This window comes from Solanum stenotomum, chromosome 7 (genome assembly GCF_019186545.1).
Source record: "Solanum stenotomum isolate F172 chromosome 7, ASM1918654v1, whole genome shotgun sequence".
Taxonomy (NCBI): Eukaryota; Viridiplantae; Streptophyta; class Magnoliopsida; order Solanales; family Solanaceae; genus Solanum; species Solanum stenotomum.
This window is the reverse complement of record NC_064288.1, coordinates 5,821,752-5,848,330: the sequence shown is the minus strand read 5'-3', so window position 1 is coordinate 5,848,330 and position 26,579 is coordinate 5,821,752. Positions and strand designations below refer to the sequence as shown.

The 26,579-nt window shown below is 34.5% G+C and overlaps 5 protein-coding genes across 10 annotated transcripts in view; 2 read left to right on the top strand and 3 right to left on the bottom strand.

Moving 5' to 3' along the window:
- LOC125870339 (photosystem II reaction center W protein, chloroplastic-like) overlaps nt 1-26,579 on the bottom strand; it is an 841,908-nt gene that overhangs the window by 17,059 nt on the left and 798,270 nt on the right. The gene's annotated exons all lie outside the window — the stretch shown is intronic.
- On the top strand, nt 847-12,062 carry LOC125870332 (uncharacterized). Of its 4 annotated transcripts, XM_049550735.1 has the most exons (8): nt 5,611-5,797; nt 6,807-7,012; nt 7,145-7,195; nt 8,369-8,420; nt 8,577-8,635; nt 8,800-8,845; nt 11,130-11,282; nt 11,711-12,062. In XM_049550735.1, exons 2-7 carry the CDS (start codon nt 6,887-6,889, stop codon nt 11,270-11,272), a joined length of 477 nt encoding a protein of 158 aa, XP_049406692.1. In that variant the 5' UTR covers nt 5,611-5,797; nt 6,807-6,886; the 3' UTR covers nt 11,273-11,282; nt 11,711-12,062. The 4 variants fall into 4 exon arrangements, with proteins under 4 accessions (XP_049406690.1, XP_049406689.1, XP_049406692.1 ...); XM_049550733.1 differs by lacking the exons at nt 5,611-5,797; nt 11,711-12,062 and adding an exon at nt 847-1,015 and having other exon boundaries at nt 7,139-7,195; nt 11,130-11,524; XM_049550732.1 differs by lacking the exon at nt 11,711-12,062 and having other exon boundaries at nt 5,606-5,797; nt 7,139-7,195; nt 11,130-11,524.
- On the bottom strand, nt 12,581-14,827 carry LOC125871354 (uncharacterized). Its single transcript, XM_049551940.1, has 8 exons — nt 14,702-14,827; nt 14,308-14,433; nt 14,131-14,212; nt 13,405-13,481; nt 13,196-13,311; nt 12,995-13,112; nt 12,797-12,913; nt 12,581-12,676 (listed from the first exon to the last, which is right to left on the bottom strand). Exons 1-8 carry the CDS (start codon nt 14,825-14,827, stop codon nt 12,581-12,583), a joined length of 858 nt encoding a protein of 285 aa, XP_049407897.1.
- Nucleotides 15,450-19,889, bottom strand: LOC125870336 (probable U6 snRNA-associated Sm-like protein LSm4). Of its 2 annotated transcripts, none has more exons than XM_049550737.1 (8): nt 19,659-19,889; nt 19,376-19,412; nt 19,239-19,280; nt 18,655-18,753; nt 18,493-18,570; nt 16,215-16,254; nt 15,894-16,052; nt 15,450-15,628 (listed from the first exon to the last, which is right to left on the bottom strand). In XM_049550737.1, exons 2-8 carry the CDS (start codon nt 19,376-19,378, stop codon nt 15,606-15,608), a joined length of 444 nt encoding a protein of 147 aa, XP_049406694.1. In that variant the 5' UTR covers nt 19,379-19,412; nt 19,659-19,889; the 3' UTR covers nt 15,450-15,605. The 2 variants fall into 2 exon arrangements, with proteins under 2 accessions (XP_049406694.1, XP_049406695.1); XM_049550738.1 differs by lacking the exon at nt 19,659-19,889 and adding an exon at nt 19,538-19,556.
- On the top strand, nt 21,979-26,262 carry LOC125870316 (magnesium transporter MRS2-I-like). The gene is made up of 11 exons (XM_049550718.1): nt 21,979-22,320; nt 22,479-22,508; nt 23,300-23,459; nt 23,572-23,693; nt 24,710-24,784; nt 24,956-25,183; nt 25,271-25,315; nt 25,429-25,473; nt 25,574-25,603; nt 25,711-25,830; nt 26,116-26,262. Exons 3-11 carry the CDS (start codon nt 23,318-23,320, stop codon nt 26,200-26,202), a joined length of 894 nt encoding a protein of 297 aa, XP_049406675.1. The 5' UTR covers nt 21,979-22,320; nt 22,479-22,508; nt 23,300-23,317; the 3' UTR covers nt 26,203-26,262.

The window sequence follows — 26,579 nt, the reverse complement described above, 5'->3', positions numbered from 1 at the left end:
CAATAAAAATATGCAAAAATCATTTTTTTATAATAATCAAAAGGTTATGCATATGACGTTGCAAAAATAACGATAATGATGAATTTAGAAAAACAAACTAAGGTTATGCATATGACGTTGCAAAAATAAAGATAATGATGAATTTAGAAAAACAAACTTTAAATAAGGATTATTCCATTCTAAGTGGTAGTCTAATACCAAGGCAGTTGACAGTTTTAGAACAAGACTAAAATAAAACAAAAATAATTAAAATTCATTTAAAAATGTCATGACAAAAAAAGAAGAAGAAAACATTAATAAATGGATAGTTAAAATATATATATATATATATATATATATATATATATATATATATAATTAATCCGTATTTTGCAAAATAGTGTCACATGTTATCATTAAGATGATTATCGACTTTTCATGTTTGAATATTTTTTTTAAAAATTATCTTCAAAACATATAATTTTATATTAAAATTTGTCAAATAAAATTGTCAAAAACACAAACGGAAAGTTATATATTATTTAACAATTTGCAGATTTTCTAAAAAAATAAATTTATTAATTAAAAAATACTAACAAATTACATTCAAATGCTTTTAAAAAAAATCTATATCGATAAATATTTGAAAATTAAAATATATTAAACAAAAATAACGTTATGGACAAAAAAAAACAATAATTTAGAACACAATTGATTTAATCAAAATGAAAGAAACTAAAAATACATTTCAAATTTTGTTTTGCTTCTTTAATAGAAAAAATAGAACTTTTTTTTTTTTAATATTCCCATCAGGCTAATTTATTAAGTGAAACATGACTACAAAAATAAAAGGAAAGTGCATTGGGTTCAAAAACAGGAAGGAAGAGAACCCTATTCTAAAGTGAGGAGATGTGCTCGATTCTTCCTTGGTAGCTCGCCAATATGATCCTTGCACCAGCTCCAGCCTTATTTTGTACATCAACCGTTGTTGTTGCTTCATATTTCTGCAGCTGCTTATTCTTGCTCTGTTTGACAGGTAATCCTCTTTCATTTTCTTGTATTTGTTGATGGCAAGTGTTCTTTTCGGATCTATAATGTTTTTATGGTTGATTTTGCCCTTTAGAGATTATTTGTAGGGTAGTAATTTTGATTCTTCATTTTTGCCTTCAGATATGTTGATAGTTCTTAGCATGTATTTTTGGCATGTATTTTTTTTAGATGTATCTGATTTTGCCTTCCACTTTACCTTCTGCACTATATGTTGTCTTTTAGATATTTGTTCAATAGAATGAGCACTCGAAAGTACTAATACCACACATCGAGCAATTATCCATTGGACTAGTATATTGCGAGAAGATTTTATGCTTGCAGGTGACCTTTGTGTTTTTCGTCCTGTGAATCAGCATTATTTGCATTTGTTTTTTTTTATTAAAATGTCCTCTTGTTCCTGCAAAATTAGGCAAAGTGGTAGATAGAAATGTCCCCATGTTCATTTCCCAAAGGATTTGAACATAAAAACTCCTTTCGAAATTCCACAGCTTCATCATCTGCAAGTTCTCCTTCTTAGATATGGAATCTGAAGTTTATCATTGTTAATAATCTTTCTCTCCTCTATCTCTAATTGGTGAAAATTGGTTATATGTAGGCTTCCATAATCCAGAGCATAATTTGCTAAGTAATCATCAAGTTTGTTTCCTTCCCTTAATATATGAGTCACCAATATCCCTATCTCTCATAATCTCCCAAATTTCATCCATGATATTCACAATCTGCCATGGAACTTCCCAATTCTTTTTAATCACCTTTACCATAAGAAGGGAATCAGTTTCAATGGTCACATGTATATATTCCATGTTCTTGATGGACCTTAAAGCTTGAAGTATAGCCATTGCTTCTGCTTGTGTGTTTGTCGTACAATAATCTTCTATTTCTGCTGCTTGTGCCTTTATAACATCCCCTAAATCGTTTCTCACACTGAACCCCCATGCACTTCTTCCTGGATTTCCCCTTGATGCTCCATGTGTATTGCACTTAAGACTTCTTGTCTCAGGTATTGTCCATAACACTTGCTCAATTCTAATTTTAGGAGTGTAACCTTGTAGAGCCTGCACTAATTCCTTCCAATCATAAGGAGTATATTTGAAGTTACTCCTCCTTACTTTCAACATCAGAACAATGGTATGCATCACTTGGTACATAAGTTTTTCATGTGATATCTTTCCACCATGTTTTATAGCATTCCTTCTTTTCCATAATTCCCATAATATGATCGCTGGAATAGCAGTAAACACCTCTCTCATATATTGATTAGCAGGAGCTTCCCACCAGAGATTAATAACTTGCAGCCCTTGAATATTCATCCCCAATGGTCCACTGAATTGTTTCCATATGAACTGAGCTGCTGGTGATTGTAGAAAAACATGTGAGAAAGTTTCCTGCTTATGTTCTTGACAACAGAAGCATTTAGATGGAAATTGGAGTCCCCATCTTCTAACTACATGTAGTCCCCTGATCCACATTTTTTTGTGTAGATTACACGTCTCCTTTCTCTGTCTAACCAACTGATATGCAGACCTTACTGTGAACTTTCCTTTTGCTTCTAGTTTCCAGTAAGGTTTATCTTTTATATGCATTTCTTGGGAGGTGGGATATTTATCAGAATGTGCTCCACTTTATCCTGTGATATAAGATCTCTCAGCTGTGTTGTATTCCACCTATCCACTTCCATTACCTCATGTACCTGAACTACTGTTCTGTCACATTCCTGATTAGGTTGATACAATGCTCCAACTCCTGTCCAATTATCCAACCAGAAATGGGACTGACCTTGTTTTAGTTGCCACCATATATACTGTTCCACATGTTCTCTCATTTGTATCATTTTTCTCCAAACATAAGTACCTCTCTTCCACTCCACCAGGACTGCATGCTCCTTCTTTAAGTATTTTACCCTGTGCGCACCCAAAGGGTAGCGGCTGCGGGTTTCCCTTGTCATCAAAAAAAAAAAGTATTTGTTGCTTAAATACATTCTCCATAATGATTGTTTGGTTCTAAAATCCCACCACAATTTAGCAAATAAAGCCTTTGAGACATCTTGTAAGCTTCTAAAACCTAGTCCTCCTTCCTCACATGGATAACATAACACAGACCAATTAGTCCAATGTTTGCTGGAGTTTCCCACAGAATTACTCCAAAAAAAAACTTTGCAAATATCCTCATTTTCAAAAAAAAACTTTGCAAATATCCTGTGAAGATTAGCTATTACCCCTGAAGGGGGGTCACCAGCAGAAAGCAAATGAATAGGCATGCTCTGTAGGACATGCTTAATGAGTGTGATCCTCCCCCCCAACAGATAAGAGCTTTCCGGTCCAGGAAAATAGTTTGTTACTTACTTTATCAGTGATTTCCTTATAATAAGCACTCTTCCTCCTGCTATAATAGATTGGTACCCCTAGATATGTGAAGGGAATTCTTTTCTTGGTATCATAGTCACTCTATTTACCACTGCCACTGCATCTTCTTTTGCATTTTCATGCATGTATACTACACTTTTCTCTTTATTAATCAGTTGTCCACTCACCTTTTCATATGTAGCCAAAGTATCCATTACCAGCCTTAATGAGTAATTATCTGCTGAGCTGAAAATAATAGTGTCATATGCATATGCTAAGTGGTTGATGTATGGACTCCACTTAGGCATTCCAAATCCTCTGAACTTCTCATCCCTATGTAATGCATTTAGAGCTCTTGACATACATTCTGCTGCTATAATGAATAGAGTCGGTGACAAAGGGTCGCCTTGTTTTATTCCCCTGGAAGATTTGAAGAAACCTTGTGGCTGTCCATTTATAAGGATGGAATACCAATTGTTAGAGATTATTATAAACACCATATCAATCAACATCTCCCCGAATCCCATTCTTCTAAGCACCTTGGTCAAAAACAACCAGCATAATCTATCATATGCCTTAGTCATATCCAATTTAATTATAACATTAGCTGGTTTGGCTCTTATTCTAATATCATGTACAATCTCTTGTACAAGTAAGACATTTTCCACTATGCTTCTTCCTTAAACAAAACCAGCCTGCTGAGGGGATATAATGTAAGGCAATAGATGAACTAACCTTTCATGTAAGATTTTAGAGAAGATCTTACTGTTGAAATTGCTAAGACTAATAGGTCTCATAACTGAGAATGTCATAACCTCCTTCTTCTTGGGTATCAACACTACATTAGTACAAGTTACATATCTAGGTAATTCATGTCCACAGAAGAAAGATTGCACCATTTTAACCACATCTCCAGCAATGATGTCCCAACAAGCTTGATAAAATTTCCCCGTGAATCCATCTGGTCCCCCTGCACTATCTGCATTAAGACTGAACACTGCTTTCTTCACCTCTTCCACTTCAGGTATATCATGAACTTTTTTCTTCTGATCTTTGGTAATCAATTGTGGAATGTGATCCAGAATATCAAAGTTTGTAGGAGTGTGATTTTCAGCAAACTGATCACTATAAAATCTTATTGCTTCTTGATTAATTTCCTCCTCTGATTCTAACCAATTCCCATTAACATCTTGTATTCTCTTGAGTTGTAGTTTCTTTCTCTTTCCATTTACGTGAGCATGGAAGAACTTAGTATTTCTATCTCCATCTTTAAACTATTGCATTCCAGCCTTTTGTTTCCAGAACTTCTCCTCCACCGCATGAAATTTCACGAGTTCAACCTGCACTTTTTGAAGCCTTTCCCTGTTGTGTTGAGAGGGTTGTTGTTCAAATTCTATTTCATGAACCCTTGCCACCTCTTTTTTTTTGATAAAGATGAACCCTTACCACCTCTTCTAATGTTGCAATCTTTCTAAATATATCTCCATATGTATCTTTACTCCCATTAGATAGTGCTTTGCTCACCTTCTTCAGTTTATTATGCAAAATATAGAAAGGATCTGTTCCAAAATTTCCAGACCAGTTCTGTCTCACCACCTCCTGAAAAGACTCTAGCTCTATCCAAAAATTTAAAAATCTGAAAGATTTCTTAATAGAACATTACTAAAAAATGGAGCAATTTTAATTTTGATTTACGATATTTATATCATAGAAGAAGACCTAAAAATTACTATTGCTTTCACTTTTTTCATTTACTCTCTTTCTGGATAATTAAATTCTTACTCATAAAATTCTCTATCTAAAATTTTTTGGTTTATAAAATATGCATTATTTTTATTTTTTATGGTGCCTAAATTTTTCATATCTCTTGATACTAACCATGCATGTGAGGAGGTTGAACACTGCATTAATTATATCGAAACATTTGAATAATAAAATATAAAAATATTAATAAGTGAATAATAAAATTTGTAAAATAACTTTAATTTTAAAATTATGATATTTAAAAACTGGGCGGATACGAATACTAGTATAATATTAAAGAAAGAATAAAATTCTATTTTAGAGAATAAAATAGAAAATCGAGTTGAAGTTGATTTGCTAAATAAAAGAAAATTGAGTTGAAGTTGATTTTCTGAAAAATAAAAAATTATATATTTGGAAACTAAAATAGAAAATATGGTTGGAGTCTTGGAGATGTACAAAATACGGTGAAAGTGAAAGTAGTAGGCGATTCAATTTACAGCCCATGAAACGTGGAGCCCACCCAATTCATACTTCATAGCCCTAACAGCGGTAGAACATAAAATTTTCAATTTACAATAAAGCTGGACTCCACTTGTACAGTTCAAGCTTAATCTAGGAACCTTACGTTTTCGGTTTTTTTTTTTTCAACAAAGGGAGGAGAAAGACGAAGATCAAGCTAGGTAAGGCTTTGAATATCTTATACGTATTAGCAAAGATTATTGCGTATAAACTCATGCAGTGTCTAGTTTTGATTGTAAAAAAGAGAGAATTTACAGATTTAAGTTTTCTTTTTTTGTGTGTGTGCAATTCTTCGGGATCAGTTTTTTGTTTTGTTGGTAATTCCTGTGTTGACTTTTGCTCTTGCTCTCGCTGTAATTGCTTGTTAGGAATATAATCATCTCATGACCAGCCGGCATTTTATTCTTCTGCTCTTGCTGTAATTGCTTGTGAAAAGAGAGAGAGCAACTGAAACCCTAGCGTGAGATAAATATAGAGCTCATTGTATATATGTATAGAGCTTCTAGGGTTTTAGATTGGGAATGGGCCGATAAAATATGGGCTTTTTAGGAATATGGACTGAGGAGGACAATTTGGGCTTTATCAGCTTGAATTAAAGTAGACATTTGTGCAGAAATGACCCTTTTAAGTTCAATAAAATTTTTTGAAATATAGCACCTTTAGGTTGTGCAAGTCATGATAAATCGATAGGACTTACAAATTATATTGAATTGTCGTGATTTCAAGTTTTATCTAAACTATATGTGAGATAAGTCATAAATTTTTAACGCATTAGCATGACTTTGTGTTTGTTCAATTCTAGGTAGTAATATAATCATGTATAGTGTTTACAAAATGCTTATTGTTAGGAATATAATCATCTATTTAAGATTTGTAGATTAGATTTGATACAACCCTTCCCTCTCGGATACATCCATCCTCCCCTCTCAGATATATTCCTCCCCTACGTATCCAAATGTCTTATCCCATCTCTTATACATCCCTCTCCTATGTATCCACAAGTCCAATGATGTATCCGAAAGTCCATAAATTTTAAGGGATTTTTGTAATTTAGAAAAGAGTAGGAAAATAATATAATTAGGTCTTGTGAGATTTATGTAAATTATACTTTTTTATTTTCCAACTTTTGGGCCATAATGCTCAAAAACTCAAGTCCAACATCCATTACAGGCCCAATCTCAAATCATCTTATATCGTAGTTCTACACACGAGCTGAAAGGTTCTCTTTTTTTGCTTCTCCCTCAATTGACATGGGAACACGAGAGGTATACGAAGAAAAACTGAAGAGAGGGAATCTCCATCATGATCCAACAATCAAACCTGGCCTCGGCTCTGCTAGATGTCCTCGTTGTCTTTCTCTCTTGAACTCCAATTCAGTATGTATCATATTCTACTCGGGTTTTTTTTTTTTTTTTGTGTTTTTGTAATTGTCCACATCTTGCCTAGTACATGCTTGATGAAATGCCTAGCTAGTAATTTGAGCTGTTTCTGTTTGATTTCGGTTGCAGAAAAGTGGAGAATGGGCGATTACTCCTGTTCTACATGATTTCACGGCTGTGGTTAGTATGCTATATTACCTGTTTCGAATGGTATTTGAACTGCAAGATCGAACTAGCCAAATCTGTTGTTATGATTAAAATTTACCTAAGTAGTCACAAATTTAAGATTGAATGGTGTTGGTATTTGTGATCAAAGTCCCACTTTGGTAGTTGAAAATAAAAAGTAAGCTACTAATGATAAGTGTTGGTTATCTTAGGAGTCGTTTAGTGTGAGAGATAAGGTATAATAATCTTAGGGATAAAATGCGGGATTATTTTATCGTGCATTTGGTTAGAGGTATTCGGCAGCCTTGGAATTATTTATCCCACCATTTAGACCTTAGTGATGGGATAAGTTATCTCATATACACGGTGGAATAACTTATATCACGATGATTAATTCCGGTATAACTTGTTCTCAACCAAGCGACCCCTTAATAGTATGAGGCCCTTGAAACTGTACATGCTTGTCCCAAAGCGGACAATATCACACATGTTAAGTGTATCTTTCAGCTGTTTAACCTAATGACTGCGAGATGAGTAGGGAGATGACGTAGTGATGGTGTAGGGACCAGCTCCGAATTAGCCCATGAATTAGTAATGGATCATGTGGAACTTAGTTAATGGGGGAAATTGTTGTGTGCGCGTAAACAAAGTCCATACTGGTAGCTAAAAAGAAACGTAAGCTACTTATAAGCTGTTGAATCCTCCTCTTGAGATTGGTAACCCAGCCCAAAACCATGGTCATGGAAAAAAGTATGGGGATAGTCTTAATGGCGTGAGGCCTTTTGGAAAATCGTGCAGGCTTGGGCCAAAGCACAATATCACACCATGTTGATGCTGAAAGTGGTTGATGCCGAAGAGCTCTTAATGTTATATGAATGTTTTGTATATGTCCAAAACTTCAAGATTTTGTTTCATAGTAAATTGGAATTGAGCTTAGTTGAGTTCAATGCAGAGGAAAGTTTCTATTGTGACCCCTGAAGAGTTCCGTTTTTGAATGTCTTCCACCTGAAAATCTGAAAGACTATCTTTTACCTGAAGCCGAATATTTTACCCTTGTCTTACTAATCATAATTTTTTATAATCGGTTGGACAAGGCTAATAAACCCATAGTGAACAGAGTTATAGCGCAATCATAATATGAAGAGCTTTTACCAACTAGTTAAAGTAATATTCTTTACCTTTGTGTAGGCTGGCTCTGGAATTGGTGGACTGCTCAGTGCAATTCATGGTTTCAATACAGGCATGATTAATTAATCATCTCTTCTGTGCTTATCGTTGTTTTCTTTATTGTATTACTCTCCTTATAGTAAATCGTGGTTGAAATCTTAAACTAAATACTTCCCTCTCTTTTATCTAATGAATTCATAGCTGAAGTCTTAATGCTAGTACTTTTCAGGAATTCCTTTTGTCCAGAGACACGTGAAGGGTCCAAAGTGGCTTCCATTTGTTATAGGGGTAGGCACTTAATCCACTTTTCTGATCTTAAACTCTTTTCTTCCTCTCTTCCTCCTATTCATTGTATTCTTGATTTTTGTGCTGTACTCAAATCTATGTATAGTTGAGTATACAATTGATGTGTTATCTAAAGCTTCACCTTTCCCCTTGTTTTGTTCTTGCAGCTTCCTCCACTACTCATTTTCTCTGCAGCTAGCGCGACATTTGGAGGTAATTCTATGAAGTTCTAATTTCATTCTAATCTTCATTCTTTCAATTTAGCATGTGTTATGTTATGAATTGATGATAAAGTTGCCATGACACTCAGCATATTAACTTTTTTTTTTTGATAAGTAACCCTCAGCAATAATACTTCCCTATGCACCAATACTTAAAAGTTGGTAATTTGAAGGTTAATGCAATAATTACTTGCTAGGATATATATTGGGTATCTCTGTTTTAGTTTACTTTCTCTATCTTAATGTAATTGGATATCACTTTATCCCATCTCAGTATTTTGAGTATTTAAGAAAACCTAATGTATAATCTTCCGTTTAATGCAAGTATATAATTGTTGGTGATATTTTCACTCCATGCTTATCTACTTCTAATGAACATTGCTTTCAACTATATCCTGTAAGGAATCAAAATTTATAATGGATGTGAAAAGAATGTTGTAATCAAGAAGACATACTTTGATCTGTTCCTTGCTGTACGTAGAGTAGAATCACTTTGATTCTTTGAACTTGACGAAAAACTGCTTTCGCTCCTGTTCAACCTTACTCCAGTTACTTTTTTGATGGAAATAACATATTTTTGGTGAGAGATATCACCAGTTCTCGAAAGGTCTTGTATTTTCATGTTCCATCAAGTGAGAAGCTAACTATCACATATATCAGAAATAACCCCTCTAGTGTTGATCTGTCGTATTTTAAAGGTGTACCTTAATCGACCAAATAAGGTAATTGTGGTAATAATATAATGTGGGATCAGCAGGGTGCATTTTATTTTATTTTTGAATGACTGATGTCTAAACCCCACTTTGTAGTAGAGGTAAGGTCTATCGGAAACAGCCTCTCTACCTTGAGGTAGAGGTAAGGTTTGCATACACTCTATTCTCCCCAGACCCAACTTTGTGGGACTACACTGGGAATGTTGTTGTGATGAGTATGACTGATGTCTAAATCAGCACTAAGGAAGTGCTATGACACTTGATGGAAAAGTAGACGAGCCTCACCTGGAAATAATTCTCGGAGAGAAGAAAAGGTTACATCACACATGTAGCTTCCGTGGCCATGTGGTTGACAAGTTCATTCTCAAATCATGTGAACTAAGTAGCCACAAAAACTGCAATCTATGCACATAATAAATTTAAGCACCTTTTCCTTACAGCTCATTGTCAAAAGTGGAGTAGTCCACAAATTTTGTCTTCTACAGTTTAGGTACCCGTTTTTTTTCTTATAAGAAAATTGCACATGTTCTGGTACCCATATTTTGTTGAATGTATGCCATATATTCGAACTTGTTAGTTTCAGATCATTGTTGAGCAAGTTTTCTGTTATGCTAAGGTTAATTGTCTTCTTCAAGATATGAGCATCTTCTTGTCACGATAAGAAATGTTGAGCACTTGAATAAGAGGCGTGGTCAGTGAACAGTAGTGTCATGCCAGGCACAATCAAGGATCCGAAGATTCAAATACTTCTAAATTTGGAGAATTGTAGACATAACTGACTTTACTAGACTTAGTTTTTTTAGTTATCGCTTTGTCGTACTTATTCTTGGTACCAAGTTTAAACAATATACAGAGAAGGTCCAAATATATCCTTATACTATGCAAAATTGAGCAGATTTGCCCTACGTTAGTACTTTAGTTCACTTATGCCCTTACCGTCAAATACTTGGTCCAAATACTATGTGCAATTGAGCAGAATAAGGGCGTATTTGGATCAAGTAGTTGATGCTAAGGGCTTAAGTAAATTGAAGTATAAACGGAGGAAAAATATGCTCAATTTCACATAGTATGAGGGTATATTTGGACCTTTCCAGAACAATAGATTGTATCCAGGGGACAAGTTAGCTCATAGGGCTGACGTTAGTACTCTGCAGCAGATACGTGAATTGGCCTACTGAACTGATCTTGCTTAGGGTGGGTGAAGAAGGGTATCCAATTGAAATCCATGCACTTCTTTTTCTATTTTTCTCTTAGATGTGCTCGGCATTGAGCGCCCGGAGATTGATTGAAAAAGCAGGCCCAGCCGACCCTCTCCCCCTACTTGTCCCAAAGAAGTATTTCTTCACTTTATTTTTCAAAACTAGAATTTCGTATATCAATAAATTAGGCTCTTTATAATATTTTGAAGGAATAATTCATGGGAAAATGCCATTTAAAGGAAAATAAAGTAGCCACCCATTTTTACATTCACTGGAAAGTAATAATCAAAGATCTTTTCCCATGCTTTAATCTTATTTATGAAAGTAATTTTCGAGGTGTAAATGACCAGATTTTGCATTACAGGATATGCACTTCCAAGGTTTACTCAACTTACGATGACTTCATATTACACTGCTTCAAGTGCCTCACATTACGGAATATCATTGCTTACCAGACGTATTGAGGAGGCCCATATTTCTGGTGTTCAACCTAAAAGACTCAGCTGATTGACTTGAGGTGCACAAAATCAGAGCCAAACTTTACTTCAAATTTTCCAACGAATTACGTATAGTTGGAGCAATTGTCAATTCAAAAGATGCATGTTGGTGACTTCTCTTTTGATAAAATATATTGTTTTTACTTTGTAATAATAGGAATGTTTGAACTTGGAAGAAAACACTTGAGCTTCTGTCAAAACTGGATCTTGTATCCAAGTGTTTTGTATTAGAACAAAATGCCTTGTCATTGTTTGTAAATTGGTACATCCTCATCGGTGCTAACTGCGACTAAAAAGCCCTTTAATTTCTTTTTTAAGTTGCGAGTTTTCTACCCCACTAAGGTACGGGTAAGATGTGCATACATCCTACCTTCAGACTCGACTTGTGGAATTACACTAGGTATGTTGTTGTAGTCACTTCTCTATTACTAACTTTATATCTCCGAAGGCTGCAGGAGCGTGGGGTTAAAGAGAGAATTTTATGGCCTGACTTGCACAACATGTTTTGGACCAAGTATTTGACGCCAAGGGCATTAGTGATTTGAAGTATTAACGGAGGGAAAATATGCTTAATTTCGCGTAGTATGAGGGTATATTTGGACCTTTCCCGAACGATATATTGTATCGGGGACAAGTTTCGTTAGTACTACACATAAGATGCGGGAACTAAACTTGCTTAGGGCGGGTGAAGAAGGGTATCCAATTGAAATCTATGCACCTTTTTTTCTTTCTATTTTTCGCTTAGATGTGACATACTTATATCTTATTTATCAAAGTGATTTTTAATTGGTGAATGACCATATTCCTGGGTAATTTTGCATATGCACTTCCCAGGTTTACTCAACTTACAATGACTTCATATTATAATGTTTCAAGTGCATCACATTCAGAGGCGTATTCACAATTTCAGAAAGATGGGTGTATTATTATGAAAAGATGCATCTAAGATATAAATTTGTCCGTTTTGATCTTTAAGTTCTTAACATTGAATCGTTAAATTTTAAAAATATAGGTTCAAAATATATAATGCTACTAGTTTTAAATTTGAGATAAGAGTCAAAAACACATCTAAACTGATAAGATGAGAGATTTTTATGAACTCCAAGGACCGTAGAGAGGAGCAGAAATTGAGTTGTAGTCATAAGTAGAAGAATTTACCAGACAGGAAAAATTGAACATTGGTAAGTAGCATAAAAGGTATTAGACTTTAAAAGCTTTTATTAATCAAGCAACTAGAAATCCGGAGATAAAAATTGTATTGATGATATGAGCACACAAGACTTGAACGAAAAGAGAGAATTGATGATACGAATTATTCCTACCTCAGAATTCCTTCAGGTTCAAAAGGAGCCCAACACCATGATGGAGCATCATCCTTGAAAGGTCCCTCATATGATGAATTTTTAGTGCAAGCCTGTAGAATAAAGATCCATCAAAGGTGTTACAGATGAACTTAATCCGATGAATAATGGAGATGGCAAATCACAAAGAACAACAATAGAGGGAAGATAAAATTTTGTGAAGAATCAATCACCTTGGATCTCTTCCAAGTCGGACGTGGATACATGTGATTGATTCCAAGTATCTGTGTGTCAATATAACCCACTGCATTGCAAGGAGGATCAAGATTTCCTCTCACATTGCAAGTCACCTAATACCAAAAGCAAAATCTTTTGACTTTAAATATAGAAATATTAAAGGTAAATTTGGAACATGGACAAGTGAAACTCACGGTTAAAGTCTTCCCAAAATCAACATTGTCTGGGTTCTGGACAACAAAATTCCAGTCAGGAACATATGTGCCGTATAATGTGGCCAAGTAAACTACTAAAACACATGCTCCTATAACCCTGAAATCATGAAGAAATGTTCAGTACTAACTTGGAGATCCTTAATGCTATCACCACTTTGGAAACACCAAAATAATACTGACCATTGACAGCTGTATAACTTGAAAATGGAGAACCATCCCATTGGTAGTCCTTTGGATTGGGCTTGTCTTGTTGTTATTTCTATTATGGCCACTACCAAGTAAGCGAGAGCAATTCTCTACAAAGATAAGAAGCAGAAGAATTATCACCAACACAAGATATTAGCATTCAAAAGAGAGACAGAAAAGGGGGTGGGATCAGAAACTATTACCTGGAGGATGCCACACAACCTTATCCTATTCATGTCAACACTATATTTTAGCTTGTCAAGATCGTGGAAATATCTCCCTTCACAATTCAAAGGATGAGTTTAGGCTTCTAATGAATTTGGGAAGAGGAAAGATGAGATGCAAGACCAGGTTTTACAAATGGATTCTCACTTGGTTGAAAGTTTCTATCTGAAGCCAAACATAATTCTGTTTCCTAAAGGAAAGCTAATCAGTAGATGTCATTACTGATCATTCGTTCTGGGATAGGTTGTCCATTAGAAAGGAGAAGAATCTGTAGATTCATCATAGCTAAAAAGTAGTTACAACTTATTGCAATCGCAAAGGTTGGCAGAATCACAGAGAGAGGGCTAGTAAAGCAATAAGCCCCTAAGGTGAGTATGTGTGACTACTTTAGGAGATCCGATATATGTTTAAGTCCTACAAATCATCAACTTCTAAAGCACAACATTGACTAATTACTATGGATGTTCTCCACTGAAGACAACTTAATTATGCATTCAGTCAATAGCATTAAAGAACTGTGAAACCTTACCAGAGAAAGGGGGAAAAGGTTACTTCTTTATTTCAGAAGCTTGTAGACACTGTAAGTCCAACACTTCGCCTAGATTTCCTGTGATATATTCTATATGAATAGAATGGATCTTGCACGAATTATGGAAAATTGAAGGGAAGAATAAAATAAAAGGAAGGAAAGAAAGATAACTGACCTTGTAAAAGGAGGCCCCAAAATAGAAGTTTGAGTGTCCTTAGAATCACCTTTCTGATGGCCACTAGCTTTTCTGGTATTCTCTACACAATAAGTAGTTAAGCACCAATGAGTAGGACCAATTACCTTACTTTATCTTCTTGATAATGGGAAGAAGAAAAAAGAATGCAAATATAACCTTCATGGCCATTCCCACAATAAACAGAAAGAATGGCATCACAAAATCTGCAAGATTGCAACCGTTCCATGGTGCATGCCCGATCATAGGCCATTCTCCTCCCGCATCATCAACCAAGACCATCAGCTACAAAGTCGATGTCTGAATTAGTGTACATCTCAATGCACTAAGCAGGTTCCAATAATCTAGTCCAAGCAAATCACGAGACTAAGGAGATCATTCTTAAGATTATACATTAGGGGACAGGACAAATAGGATACAGAAATCAATCTCTTCTTTAAAATTGATAAAGAGAATACAAAATCAATCATGTTACAGCATGAATACTCTTCTCGTGAAATCTTCACGTCCTTACTGCAACATGAATCTATGAGATACAAATGGTCAAACTTACTGCAACAACAGTGAGGCCTCTGAAAATATCAAGGGAAGCAACACGCTTCGTCTTCTGAGGCTTTAATTCTTCTTCTTCTGTTTCTATTTCTTGAGATTCAACTATCACATGATGTTGCTGCTCCATATCTACTTTTATGCCAGCCACCAACTACACTAACGGCTGATGATGAGGAAAGAATTATGTTCAACACAAAATGATATTTTTATATTGCAACATTTTTGACTTCTTTGTCTGCATCCGGTAATAAGTTTGTCTTTATACTAAAGATTCCGTGACTGCCTTGAAATGGCTTCAATTATTGGATAAGTTTTCTTTCGTCAAACCTCAAACAAAACAGGAATTATAAAAGGAAATACAAAAAAAGATACTCGCTTCGTATATGCATCTAGATACCTAGCAAATCTCGCTAGCTCCAACCAAATACATGTATCTAGTGTGATTGCTTGTATCGAATCTTGCTGGCCTCCCTCACCAATCTCACCCTATAGCAAAAATACATGCATCTAAGCATAAAATACGTAGGACACTCTTAATTAGTAATAAGATACGTAATATTTGAAAATATAGGTAATAATAATAAACTCTTAATTAGTGGCAAAATACGTAATATTTTGAAAGTATAGTAATAATAACATACTTATATGGTAATGAAATATGTCTAATTATGTAATTTTTCCAAGAAAATATCATATTTTCAATGAGGACTCGTCCAAATTTTGGCACACTTGAAACCTAAAAATAAAGAAGCATTTCAAGCCTACATACATTCCATCTTAAAATAATAATAACTGGAAGCAGGCCTTTTCTCCGGTAAGTTACTTTATAATCTGAAAGTACAAACAAAATTAGATACAATATATCTAGCTTGTCATCTGGCTTCTTTGTCTCTAGATGACGACGATTAGCCACGTCCACGGCCACCACCTGTACAATAAATACCATCCAAAATCATCTGATTAGCAAATGGCTATATAGATATTGCATTCACAAATATACTTGAGGACTGTTACAACATAGAGACTTGCTGTATGGAGACTAAATTCAAACATTGAACATGAATGTATTGCTAGATAGATATATGCATGAATAAGATATCTCACATGGAAATGCAGTGCCGCGGATTGAGACTCGGGGATAACATAAGCTTTAGCAGAATTGAGAATAAAATTGCATATTGAACACTTCATACCTTTTCCACCAGACTTGGCACCAGGTCCTCCTTTGCCCCGGCCTTTGGCACCTGCATCTTCCATTCCACGCCCAATGCCTTTCGCCTGTCTTCCAGCAGCACCTTCATCCCTACCTCCTCTTCCCCTTCCTCGTCCACCGACACCAGGTGGTTTTCTATCTGCAAAAGGATTTTAAAATATACTAATTAAGCTGAATGTTCAGACACTGATTCTAGGCTAGTAGGGCAGTATTTGTAAAATCAACAAACCCCACACTGATCCAATAGCTAAAATAGAAATGGTTATAAGTATTCCTGATAATTAATAGTCCAAAGTAGTACCTCCACGGCTTTTTGTTTCTTCTTGAACTTTATCAATCACCTGGAAAATTACACAAATAGCATAGTTACCCAAACAACACTAAGAGGGATTATTAACTTGGTCAAATGAAGAGCCAAGGGCAGACTAAGCTTCCAGAATTTATAAACTACTGCAAACTTGGTCTCCAACCCCAGTGATAAAAATGAACTATTCAAACCAGTAAACACAAGTAGGTATGTCCATATTTTAAAATATATATATCATCAAGAATATCTACAAAGCTTAGCCTCTCAGTAAAATAATGTTGCAATACTAAAGTTATTCCATGTACAAAAGAAAAGGCAATCTGCATTCTTTTCCATTTTTGTAGAAGTGAAAGTGTAAAATCTACCTTTTATGTCTGAAAGGATATAGGGGGTTTTCATTTTATAGTTACTTCTATCTGTTAACGTTATGACTTTTTAAAAGAAAATGTGAGCTGCCCATGAAAACTCTTCTCACCTACCTCTCCTTNCCCCCCCCCCCCCCCCCCCCATGTGTCCAAACAAAGGAGAAGTACAGAAAATTAGGATAACAGTTGTATTCAAACATCGTCTCCCTTCCTAGCTAGTATTGAAAGCCCACATAAACAAAAAGAAAAGCATCTAAAAGAGGAAACAAACACTGGGAAAAGATGGTTCCTGGCACTCCTAAAAGATCAATGAAAGGATAACCTCCAAAACTCAAAGGTCATTCCTGAATCAACTATGAATGTGTGGACGGCGAATGGACGAGAGAAGCTAGGATAACTTCCCATATGTGCCTGTCATGAGCTATTAAAAAAACAGGGCGGAAGAGTGCATAATACGATGTAAACAGAAAATAAAAGCAGAAAGCATGCACCGCCGCTTTATTTAGTCAAAACTGCAAACGTTAGATTTCACATGGAAGATCGTCATCGCTAAAGCTTCATAGAGTCGCACTCCTACCTAAGGTGTCAGATTCAACGGTCCATAGGGAGCACAACAATGTCTGATTTGGCTAAATTGCATCACATCAGCGTAATCAATTCTCTTCTTACAGGAATGTTCTACTCACAGTCACGAGGAAATGAACATACAGTTGACTACAAGCACGCAAGAAAGAACAACATCAATAGAGGTTCAACCTTATGATATCTAACATTTTATAATCTTTTTTAGTATAGGATATCTTATATAAAATAAGCCAGTAATATTGGAAAATAATTACTTAAGAACTAAGAATTATCTAACTTCCGAATCTTATATGAAAACCACTTGGCTACACATCTTATTTGAGAAGAACACTACGTTCGAAGTCTAAAACACTAATGTTCCAACCACAACAATGATTTCATTTCAAGAAATCTATTTTATCAGTAGAAAAGAGGTAACAAGAGTATGGATGCATTTATATTTAGCATTTAGGAACATCAGAGTTGTGTTATAAGTTCAACCTTCAGTTCCCTGCATTATTGCTTGGTACTGCTGATACCTCTTTTAACTTTTCTACCCGGTTCTCTATGTTTTCCAGCTCTGAATCCAAGTATGTCAAGGTAAGTTTAGCCACATAGACCCAGACACCACAGATTAGCTAGTAACATAACTTCAGCCTACAACAACACAACTGAAACCCACCCCTAAAAGCCCCATTGAGTGAATAACCAGACAAGTATATCCATGAGTCTGGTCACACCAAGATTAGCAAGTATCTTGATTCCACCTACTTACATCAAACCAAGCCCCTAGAATGCACCACGATAAAGGTGTAAATGGACCGTCCTCAGTGTTCTGTACAAGATGTTATTAAGTAAATTAAAATGTGTTCTCCCTAACAACTTAAGCTTTTACATCAAATGATCACACATTTCACATCTCAACATGGTGCAATTCTCAACCCACCCATTATCAGAAAATAAGTTGTGTGCTTGGCACGGGAAAAAGAATTCAGGCCTGCACGTTAGGTGTGTAAAAAAATATTGTGTATAATACGTGTACTCTCTATGAAAACTAAAGATTTTTCAAACTCATTGTCATGTTGAGTGATAGCACTAAAGCAAGTAGTTTAGTCCTAGTTACTTAAGTAGAAACTGCCATTCCACAACTAGTTTACAAATTTTACAGTCACCCCTGCAAAGCAACCATTTAATAATACAAATAACTACTACAAAATAGGCACCCATCTTCTGTCCCCTTCGTACAAAGTCCAAAAGTGCCATACACACTATGTTGCAAGTGAAAAACGAATAATACTACACGAAAGCACTATTAATCATAGTAATTAAGAAAATAAACTAACCTCATCAGGAACTCTAAGATACTTTATGGTATTGCCACGAATATAACATTCAGGCATTCTCCAAAATCTATCTCCATCCTGCATTAATTTTTCAAAATCAGGTGGTCTTGCACCAATACATTTGAAAACCTAGCAATAACATATTAAAAAACAATGAATTACCTTTGATGTACAGATAACTTCACGAAGATGGATATTCATCCAAGTATCACAATTCACCAAATGACCATTATAAGTCTCTCCATTTTTTAGCTCCACCAACTGTATTAGAAAACAAAAGTTTCCAGATTGAGATAATTGAACAAATAGAATAATCGCACACGAATTCTCAAAATCCCTCGAATCTCGTGGGCTCCAGGGACTTGTGGCATATTTTGGAGATACAATATAAATATGCAGAAACTGATAAACTATACCAACAAAAAATCTGTTGCCTTTAAGAATGTTAGCCAAAAGCCTCAACTAACAACAGGACAAAAAAATCATTTTTGTTATTCTCCCACCAATTTCCCAAACAGCTACAACAGGAGAATTATTCCTATAACTACTTTATTCACAGGGTTTGTTGTTTTTGTATGTTATTAATAAGTTCAGGTTCATTCAAAACATGCAGCACTTGGAAAAACCTAATTGAGCTAACTGCATTACCACACCGAAAAGAAATAAGATCAGACTAAACAATAAGCAAGGAAGAGAGAAAACAAAAAGAGACACAACCCCTCTTCCACATGAATTCAAAAGCTTACCATGGGATGCCCCTGTGCAGTCTTGAGCAAAGAGAGGGGAAGCTGAGACAGAAGAAAAATAAAAATTAGAGCTTCATAAGAACTCAAAACCCTAACCCTAACCCTACAGCTCAGAAAGCGATTTTCGCTAAACCTACCATCTTTAGATGGGGGAAATTCCGAATTCAAAATAGCCTGCAAAAGTCAAAACACACGGATTACCAATAAAACAAAAAACTGATCCCGAAGAACTGCACACACACACACACACACACACACACAAAAGAACACTTAAATCTGTAAATTCTCTCTTTTTTTACATTCAAAACTTAGACACACTTAAATCTGTAAATTGTCTCTTCTTTACAATCAAAACCTAGATAGTGCATGAGTTTATACGCATAATCTTTGCTAATACATATAAGATATTCAAAGCCTTACTTAGCTTGATCTTCGTCTTTTTCCTCCCTTTGTTGAAAAAAAAACAAACGAAAGCGTAAGGTTCCTAGATTAAACTTGAACTGTACCAAGTGGAGTCCAGATTTATTGTAAATTGAAAATTTTCTGTTGTACCGCCGTTAGGGCTATGAAGTATGAATTGGGTGGGCTCCACGTTTCATGGGCTGTAAATTGAATCGTCTACTACTTTCAATTGAATAGCTACCGTCTTTCCAAAAAGGTTAATAAATGGGGGAGAAGAGACGGAAAAAATCAAAAGGAAAATGTTTGAAAGAAACAGAAAATAACCTAGAGCGAAGATCCACTAGTAAAAGTGTGGACCTGTGGGGCTTTCCTCTTAAATTGGCAAAGTAAAAAGATTGTTTGGATTGATTTAAAAAAAATAAAAAATTGTACATTGTAGTTAATTATTAATTCATAATAAATGTTATAGCTACAGTTGCATTTACTTTCAATTCGCAGCAAACTTATCGTCATTCGCATTTTTCCTTGAATATCGCTTGCCACTCTCAGTTCTCTCCCTCGCCTCGCTCACTTTATACAAACACAAATGTATAAATTGTGTTTGTATTTGTATAAAGCATGAGAGACTGTATATATATATACATATCTCTCTGTCATATACACTTATAATTATAAAAATACAAATATTTGCATGTCCAGTTCTCTTTTATCTCTCTCTATGGCTTTATACAAACAGAAATTATACAAATACAATGTATAATTAGATATATTTATATTTGTATAAAGCGAGAGAGATATTTGATATACAAATACAAATATTTTAACTCGATTCAATTGTATATTAACTCGACTCAATTGTATACTAATTCAAAGTTTATGCAGATATACAAACACAATCATTGAAACATATACATAGTAGTTACATATATACAATTATCTAACCAATATACATATATAATTCACCTCTCTCCACTCTCTGCCCTCTTTCACTCGTCTCTCTCCCAATCTCGCTCGCCGCTCTAACCTAACACAGAGAATATATATATACATATACAAACATAATTTTCATACAAATCGCCACAGTATTTATACAAATCAGATGCTCTATAGCAAACATAATTTGGTTATGGATCGCAAATAGCAAAATTGTTGCTATAGAGCGCTAATATAATTTTTTTTTTTGTTATTTCTAAAATTTACTCTAAAAAATAGTTTTTAAGTTAAAAATAAAAAGTCAAATTAAATAACTTTTTAGTCAAAAAATAAAAAGTATGAGAGAAATTTACTTTTGTTTTTTTTTAACTTTTTAAGAGTTATTTTAAACATATTTTAAGTTATTTTTAAACTTGTCAAACACTTCCAAAAATAAAAAATGACTTAAAAGTAGATTTGACCAACTTTTAAATCAATCATAGCCGGCTCTAAATCTATAAACTCAGTTTTAATCTCTACAATTATAAATAATCACTATTGTGAAAATTCAAATGCTATTTTTAAAGAATATCACTGTGAAAATTGAAGTTTTAGAGGCTTGTTTGTCCACAAATTTTTATTCATATTTGACTGATTTAAAATTTTCAAAAAACATTTTGTCAAGAAAAATAAATTCCTTATAAAAACCCAAAAAACTTTCCTAATAAAACTAAAAAATAAAATCAAGTGGTATTACACACTCGTTTGGTAGAGTGTATTAACAAAATAATGCATGCATTCACTTTACGTATTAATAGTTCCTTCTTGAATACACTTTTTCATGTTATTGCATTAGTTATACACTCCATTGTGTATTGAGGAGTGTATTACTAAGAGAAAATTTCGCAAATAGCCATTAAAAATAACTTAATTAGATCCATAACTATAGTTTGCTAATTATGATTCGTAGCTACATGTTAGAGGGAGGAGAGAGGCGAGCGAGATTGAGAGAGAGGGGGAGGAGAGAGGTGAGTGAGAGAGAGTGGAGAGAGATGAATTGTATTTGTATATCTGTCAAATAACTGTATATATGTAACTGATATACATAGGGGTGTTCACGGGTCGGTTTGGATCGGTTATTGGTCTAAACCAAAACCAAACCAACTTAATCGGTTTTAAAATTATCAAAACCAAACCAAACCAAATATAATATACATTTTTTCTTTCACAAGTAAATTATAAATAAATTTTGATAAAACATATATAAAATCTTTAAAAAAATTTATAAATATATTATGTATGTATAATAATAAAATTTATGTATATAACTTGTTGGTTCGGTTTTGATTTTCCCTTCTGCAAAAATCAGTATTCGAATTCACTATTTTGTGATTTTTGAAACCCGGGTTTTCCCAAATTCTATTACTATTATTTGTTGTAAGTGTGAAAGATGAAAACAGGGGTATCGAGAAGGTGGATACTTGTAGACAGTAAAGGACAGAGTAGTATATTGGATTTGGATAAATATGCTATTATGAAAAGAGTTTCAATACATGCTAGAGATCTTCGTATTCTTGATCCTCTGCTTTCTTATCCTTCTGCAATATTTGGCAGATAAAAGGCTATTGTACTCAATTTGGATTTGGATAAATATGCTATTATGAAAAGAGTTTCAATACATGCTAGAGATCTTCGTATTCTTGATCCTCTGCTTTCTTATCCTTCTGCAATATTTGGCAGATAAAAGGCTATTGTACTCAATTTGGAGGTGCACTTAACCTTTAAACTTTCCAAGTTTGATTTGTCACTTACCTTGAGAGAATAACTATTAGTTGAGTGATAGAAATTAACCAATGATTTGCATTTTGGTAAGAAATCTAATTGTTGTGCTTTTGTTGTTTTGGCTGGTTTGTTCACTGCCTTCAGCATATCAAAGCAATTATTACTACAGATGAGGTAAAGTTCTATTGCTTTCGCTATACCAAAAATGTTTTTTAGCAGCAATTAGTTAACAACAATATCTTAATTGCCATTAAATATGTACTTTTAGTGGCAATGTCCCTAAAGTCTATAGCAATATTGAGTCTAATGACAGTAAAGGTTTTAGCATTCTCTATTAATGTGCATATTTATTACTGTTAAAAATTGTTTTTCTTGTAGTGTTTCTATATTGCCTAATTACCAGATTTTTGAGGCGGTGATGGATTCAAATATAATTTTACATTATCTGTATAATTTATGCTGTTGTAGGAGGTTACTTGCCTTATTTTTCAGGTTACTAATTTCACTTTCGGAGTGATGTAACTGTAAAAATTTTCTTTACATAGTTAGGGATCATTTTGGTAGCATGTATTAGATAAAATAATACATTAGTCATGGTATTATTTAATCCTTTGTTTGATAGTATTTATTCAGTACTATTAACACATGAATAAGCACGGTTAAAGACAAAATTGTCCTTAGTACACCAAACCAAACCGTGAATAGAAATAATCCACCATTACTAATCTCAACATTACTAATACACTCTATTCAGTATTATTCTTACCAAACGACCCCTTAGAGTATTGAAGATAAGTTCATTGGCAATATACGATTATTGGTTGTCGCTTTATAGCTTTCTTGATTTTAGTTTAATAATAAATGTATATCCCATACGATTATTGGTTGTCGCTTTATAGCTTTCTTGATTTTAGTTTAATAATAAATGTATATCCCATTGTGTGTGTTTTATTTGATTGAGGTAGGTATTGATTCGTGACCCAATGGATGAAAATGTTCTTCCTGTTGTTGAAGAACTTCAAAGAAGATTGCCATTGCGAACTATTAGCTTAGGAGAAGGTGAAGATGATGATCAACCTGTTGTTAATGGGACACGAAATGAAATGCAAACCGTTGAACCAACTGGTATGCACCTACTGCTTCTTATTTCTTCAATGTTGAGTCGTTGGTTACTATGTGTTCTTTCTATGCAAGCAACACGATTGCTAGTCATCCGTTCCTATTTTTTGTGATGCAGAGTTTCCTTTTAAATTTCGAGCTGTAGAAGTAGCACTAGAAGGAGTATGCAGTTATCTTGACACTCAGACACGAGAACTAGAGACTGCTGCTTACCCGGCTTTAGATGAGCTCACCTCCAAGGTATGATAGTAAGCCGATATGTTATGTGGACAATATGTTACAAGTCACTTTCATGCTTAGTGCAACTAACTACCTAAACTATGCATTAATAATCTGTAAAATGGTTTGAAGCTGATCAAAGTGCCTAAAATAGTAGATAAATTTTGTTTGATTTGAGATTAACTTGATTGTTATACATTGAGTTGTTCTAATTATGGATAATCAGCTGCTCTTGAAAGCCATATCTACTTGCCACCATCGAATGTCCAACAAGTTTCTGTTGTTCAATAAGTTGACATGTTATATATGATGATTAGGTCATTGTTTTCTTCCAAAAGCAGTGAGTTAGCACCTACCTTTTCTAAATGATTATTGAAGTAGAACTAAGTTTAACAGTGGAAGATCTGCAGTGAAATGCTACGTTTAGCATTCTCCCACTTGTCTATGGCTTGGAAGTCAGAAGGGAAGAAAAGGGAAAAAGAGAATTAGTTTCTTGCAATGTTATGTTAAGCACAGACTTAAAAAACAATGTTCTTAGAAATATTATCATCCGTAGAAGAGGGAATTACAGAGTTGTAGGTAAGGGAAACGATCACTTCTAACTGATAGATGGATTAATGAAGTTTTATAGCAAAAACTTGCAATCAGATATATTTACCTCACGACAGAATCAGGTCGAATGTGTTGTAAGAATTATCCTAGAGTATAGACTTATGGTGCCATTTGATTATATCACCAGTCCACCTCGTCATCTACATCAACCAAGATTAGTTTTATTTGAACAGGAGGCAACATATTACGACCTTGCCTGATTGTTTTGCATAAATTGAATTGACAAAATGTCCTTCCAAAACTGTTTGTTCATCCCAAGCACAGCTAAGGAAACCATTGTTTAATTAGTTGCTTTACTGGATAGCATTTTGGTTATGCTCGATATGTTTGTGCTGCGCACAGCGCATATATTATTCTCTCTTGATCAGTTTGTTTCCCAAGTACCTTTTCTTCTAATTTGTGAATTTTCTTTTACTAATTTGCAGATTAGTAGTCGCAACCTGGATAGAGTGTGCAAATTGAAGAGTGCAAAAACTAAGTTGACTAGTTGGGTTCAAAAAGTATGTCTCTCTTTTTCTTCTACATGTTATGTCCTGAAAAGTACAAGATGTTCTGGTCTATGCGTCTGTTCATGGACTAAAAATTTGGTGTCTCGAAGGAACAAGATTGAGTTCATCTGGAGCTGAATGTTTTAGTTAACGTAATTGAATCTAAATTATGCCAATTTCTAGGTAAGGGATGATCTCGAACAGCTTCTCGAAGATGATGGTAACATGGCTGACCTTTACCTCTCAAGAAAATTAGTTGCTGGAGTTTCATCCCCCCTGAGTGGTCAGGTGGCACCTTACTGGTCCCCTGATACGTCCTCAATACTCTCAAAGTTATTATCCAAAACAAGCAGGACCAGCGGGATAACTCATGAGGGGACTGATGTTGAGGAACTTGAAATGTTGCTTGAGGTTAGTATTATCATGAACTTACACACACTAGTATATATAATTAATCCCGGGATACATGTGTTGTGTGATATCTACATGCTTTTGCAGGCTTACTTTGTGCAAATTGAAAGCACGATGAACAAATTGACAACGGTAAGAAAATGAAAAAAACAGGAACCTGATGCTCTTTACATACACAAAATGAAATAATGAACTGATCATTCAGAACTCTAATTACATAGTGATACTGGTGTTCCTTTATCCAGTTGCACGAATATATTGATGACACCGAGGACTATATCAATATTCAGGTTACTACTCTGCGTTGATTTAACTTGTTATGTAATGCTAAAAGCTTCTAGCTTTAGGAACTATACACAAAACTAACAGTAAACTCCTTGTTGCGCGCAGCTGGACAATCATCGAAATCAGCTGATCCAGGTATGTTGAAACATGTACCGTCTTGTTAAATATTTCCTGTATAAGTCTGCTACTTCTCGACTTGTATATAGGCGAATAAATAGCATTTGTTTTGATTGATACCGCAGTTGGAGCTGTTCCTGAGTTCTGGTACAGTTTGTTTGACAGTGTACTCCTTGGTAGCAACAATATTGGGAATGAATATTCCAGTTCCATGGAAGAAAGACCATGGCTACCTTTTTAAATGGGTGCGCATACTCGATTCTTTTTCTGGGAGTAGTATATTATATCAAAAAATTAATTCAAAAGTATATAGACGTTGAACTCTAGAAGGAAAGCCTCGTAGCAACAATAAAGCTGTCTCTATTGTGGCTATAGAATCAAGTCACTAATGCTTGCGTCAGGATAGACTGCCTACATATCACACTCTCTTGGGATGCGATCCTTCGTTGGATCCTGTGTGAATGTAGGATGCTTCGTACACTTAGAATATGTATTTTTTTTTTTCGGTAACACTTGTATTTATATTGCAGGTGGTCATTCTTGCTGGAATTGCTTCTGCATCCGTTTTCCTGTCAATAATTACATATGCTAGGCACAAGGGACTTGTTGGATCTTAAATCTTAAAAATTACTCCTCCGATCTCTATATTATAATATAAAATACACCCTACATGTAAAAATGTTACAACACGAACTTATGACCTAAGACATGCTTGTTGTGTATTGATGAATTCAACAATCAATAGATAATATATATGATAAATGATATATAAAAATAAAATCTCACGTGCGGACAAATGTAATTTGCTGACAAGTGAATTTAATTGACCACCTTTTGAGCTAATGTCACTCCGCCACTGGTTGCATATCAGTTAGAAGTTTCAACAACAATGAAAAAAAAAAAGAATTTAAGGATGGTCTACCAGCTACAACATTTTTTTTGTAAAATTCAGAATATACACATAAATAACCTATATATATATATATATATATAT

What these genes read in the sequence shown, in the direction of transcription:
- LOC125870316 (XM_049550718.1), top strand. Translation starts at nt 23,318, where the DNA reads ATGGATGAAAATGTTCTTCCTGTTGTTGAAGAACTTCAAAGAAGATTG. An exon ending in TAGATGAGCTCACCTCCAAG is followed by an intron (nt 23,694 to 24,709) that starts GTATGATAGTAA and finishes ACTAATTTGCAG; the next exon opens with ATTAGTAGTCGCAACCTGGA. An exon ending in ATGGCTACCTTTTTAAATGG is followed by an intron (nt 25,831 to 26,115) that starts GTGCGCATACTC and finishes TTTATATTGCAG; the next exon opens with GTGGTCATTCTTGCTGGAAT.
- LOC125871354 (XM_049551940.1), bottom strand. Translation starts at nt 14,827, where the DNA reads ATGGAGCAGCAACATCATGTGATAGTTGAATCTCAAGAAATAGAAACA. An exon ending in GGTTGTGTGGCATCCTCCAG is followed by an intron (nt 13,312 to 13,404) that starts GTAATAGTTTCT and finishes TTATCTTTGTAG; the next exon opens with AGAATTGCTCTCGCTTACTT. An exon ending in CGACTTGGAAGAGATCCAAG is followed by an intron (nt 12,677 to 12,796) that starts GTGATTGATTCT and finishes TTTATTCTACAG; the next exon opens with GCTTGCACTAAAAATTCATC.
- LOC125870332 (XM_049550733.1), top strand. Translation starts at nt 6,887, where the DNA reads ATGGGAACACGAGAGGTATACGAAGAAAAACTGAAGAGAGGGAATCTC. An exon ending in TACATGATTTCACGGCTGTG is followed by an intron (nt 7,196 to 8,368) that starts GTTAGTATGCTA and finishes ACCTTTGTGTAG; the next exon opens with GCTGGCTCTGGAATTGGTGG. An exon ending in GGCTTCCATTTGTTATAGGG is followed by an intron (nt 8,636 to 8,799) that starts GTAGGCACTTAA and finishes TTGTTCTTGCAG; the next exon opens with CTTCCTCCACTACTCATTTT.
- LOC125870336 (XM_049550737.1), bottom strand. An exon ending in AAGTTATCTGTACATCAAAG is followed by an intron (nt 18,571 to 18,654) that starts GTAATTCATTGT and finishes AAATTAATGCAG; the next exon opens with GATGGAGATAGATTTTGGAG. An exon ending in ATCTTAGAGTTCCTGATGAG is followed by an intron (nt 16,255 to 18,492) that starts GTTAGTTTATTT and finishes GTAATTTTCCAG; the next exon opens with GTGATTGATAAAGTTCAAGA.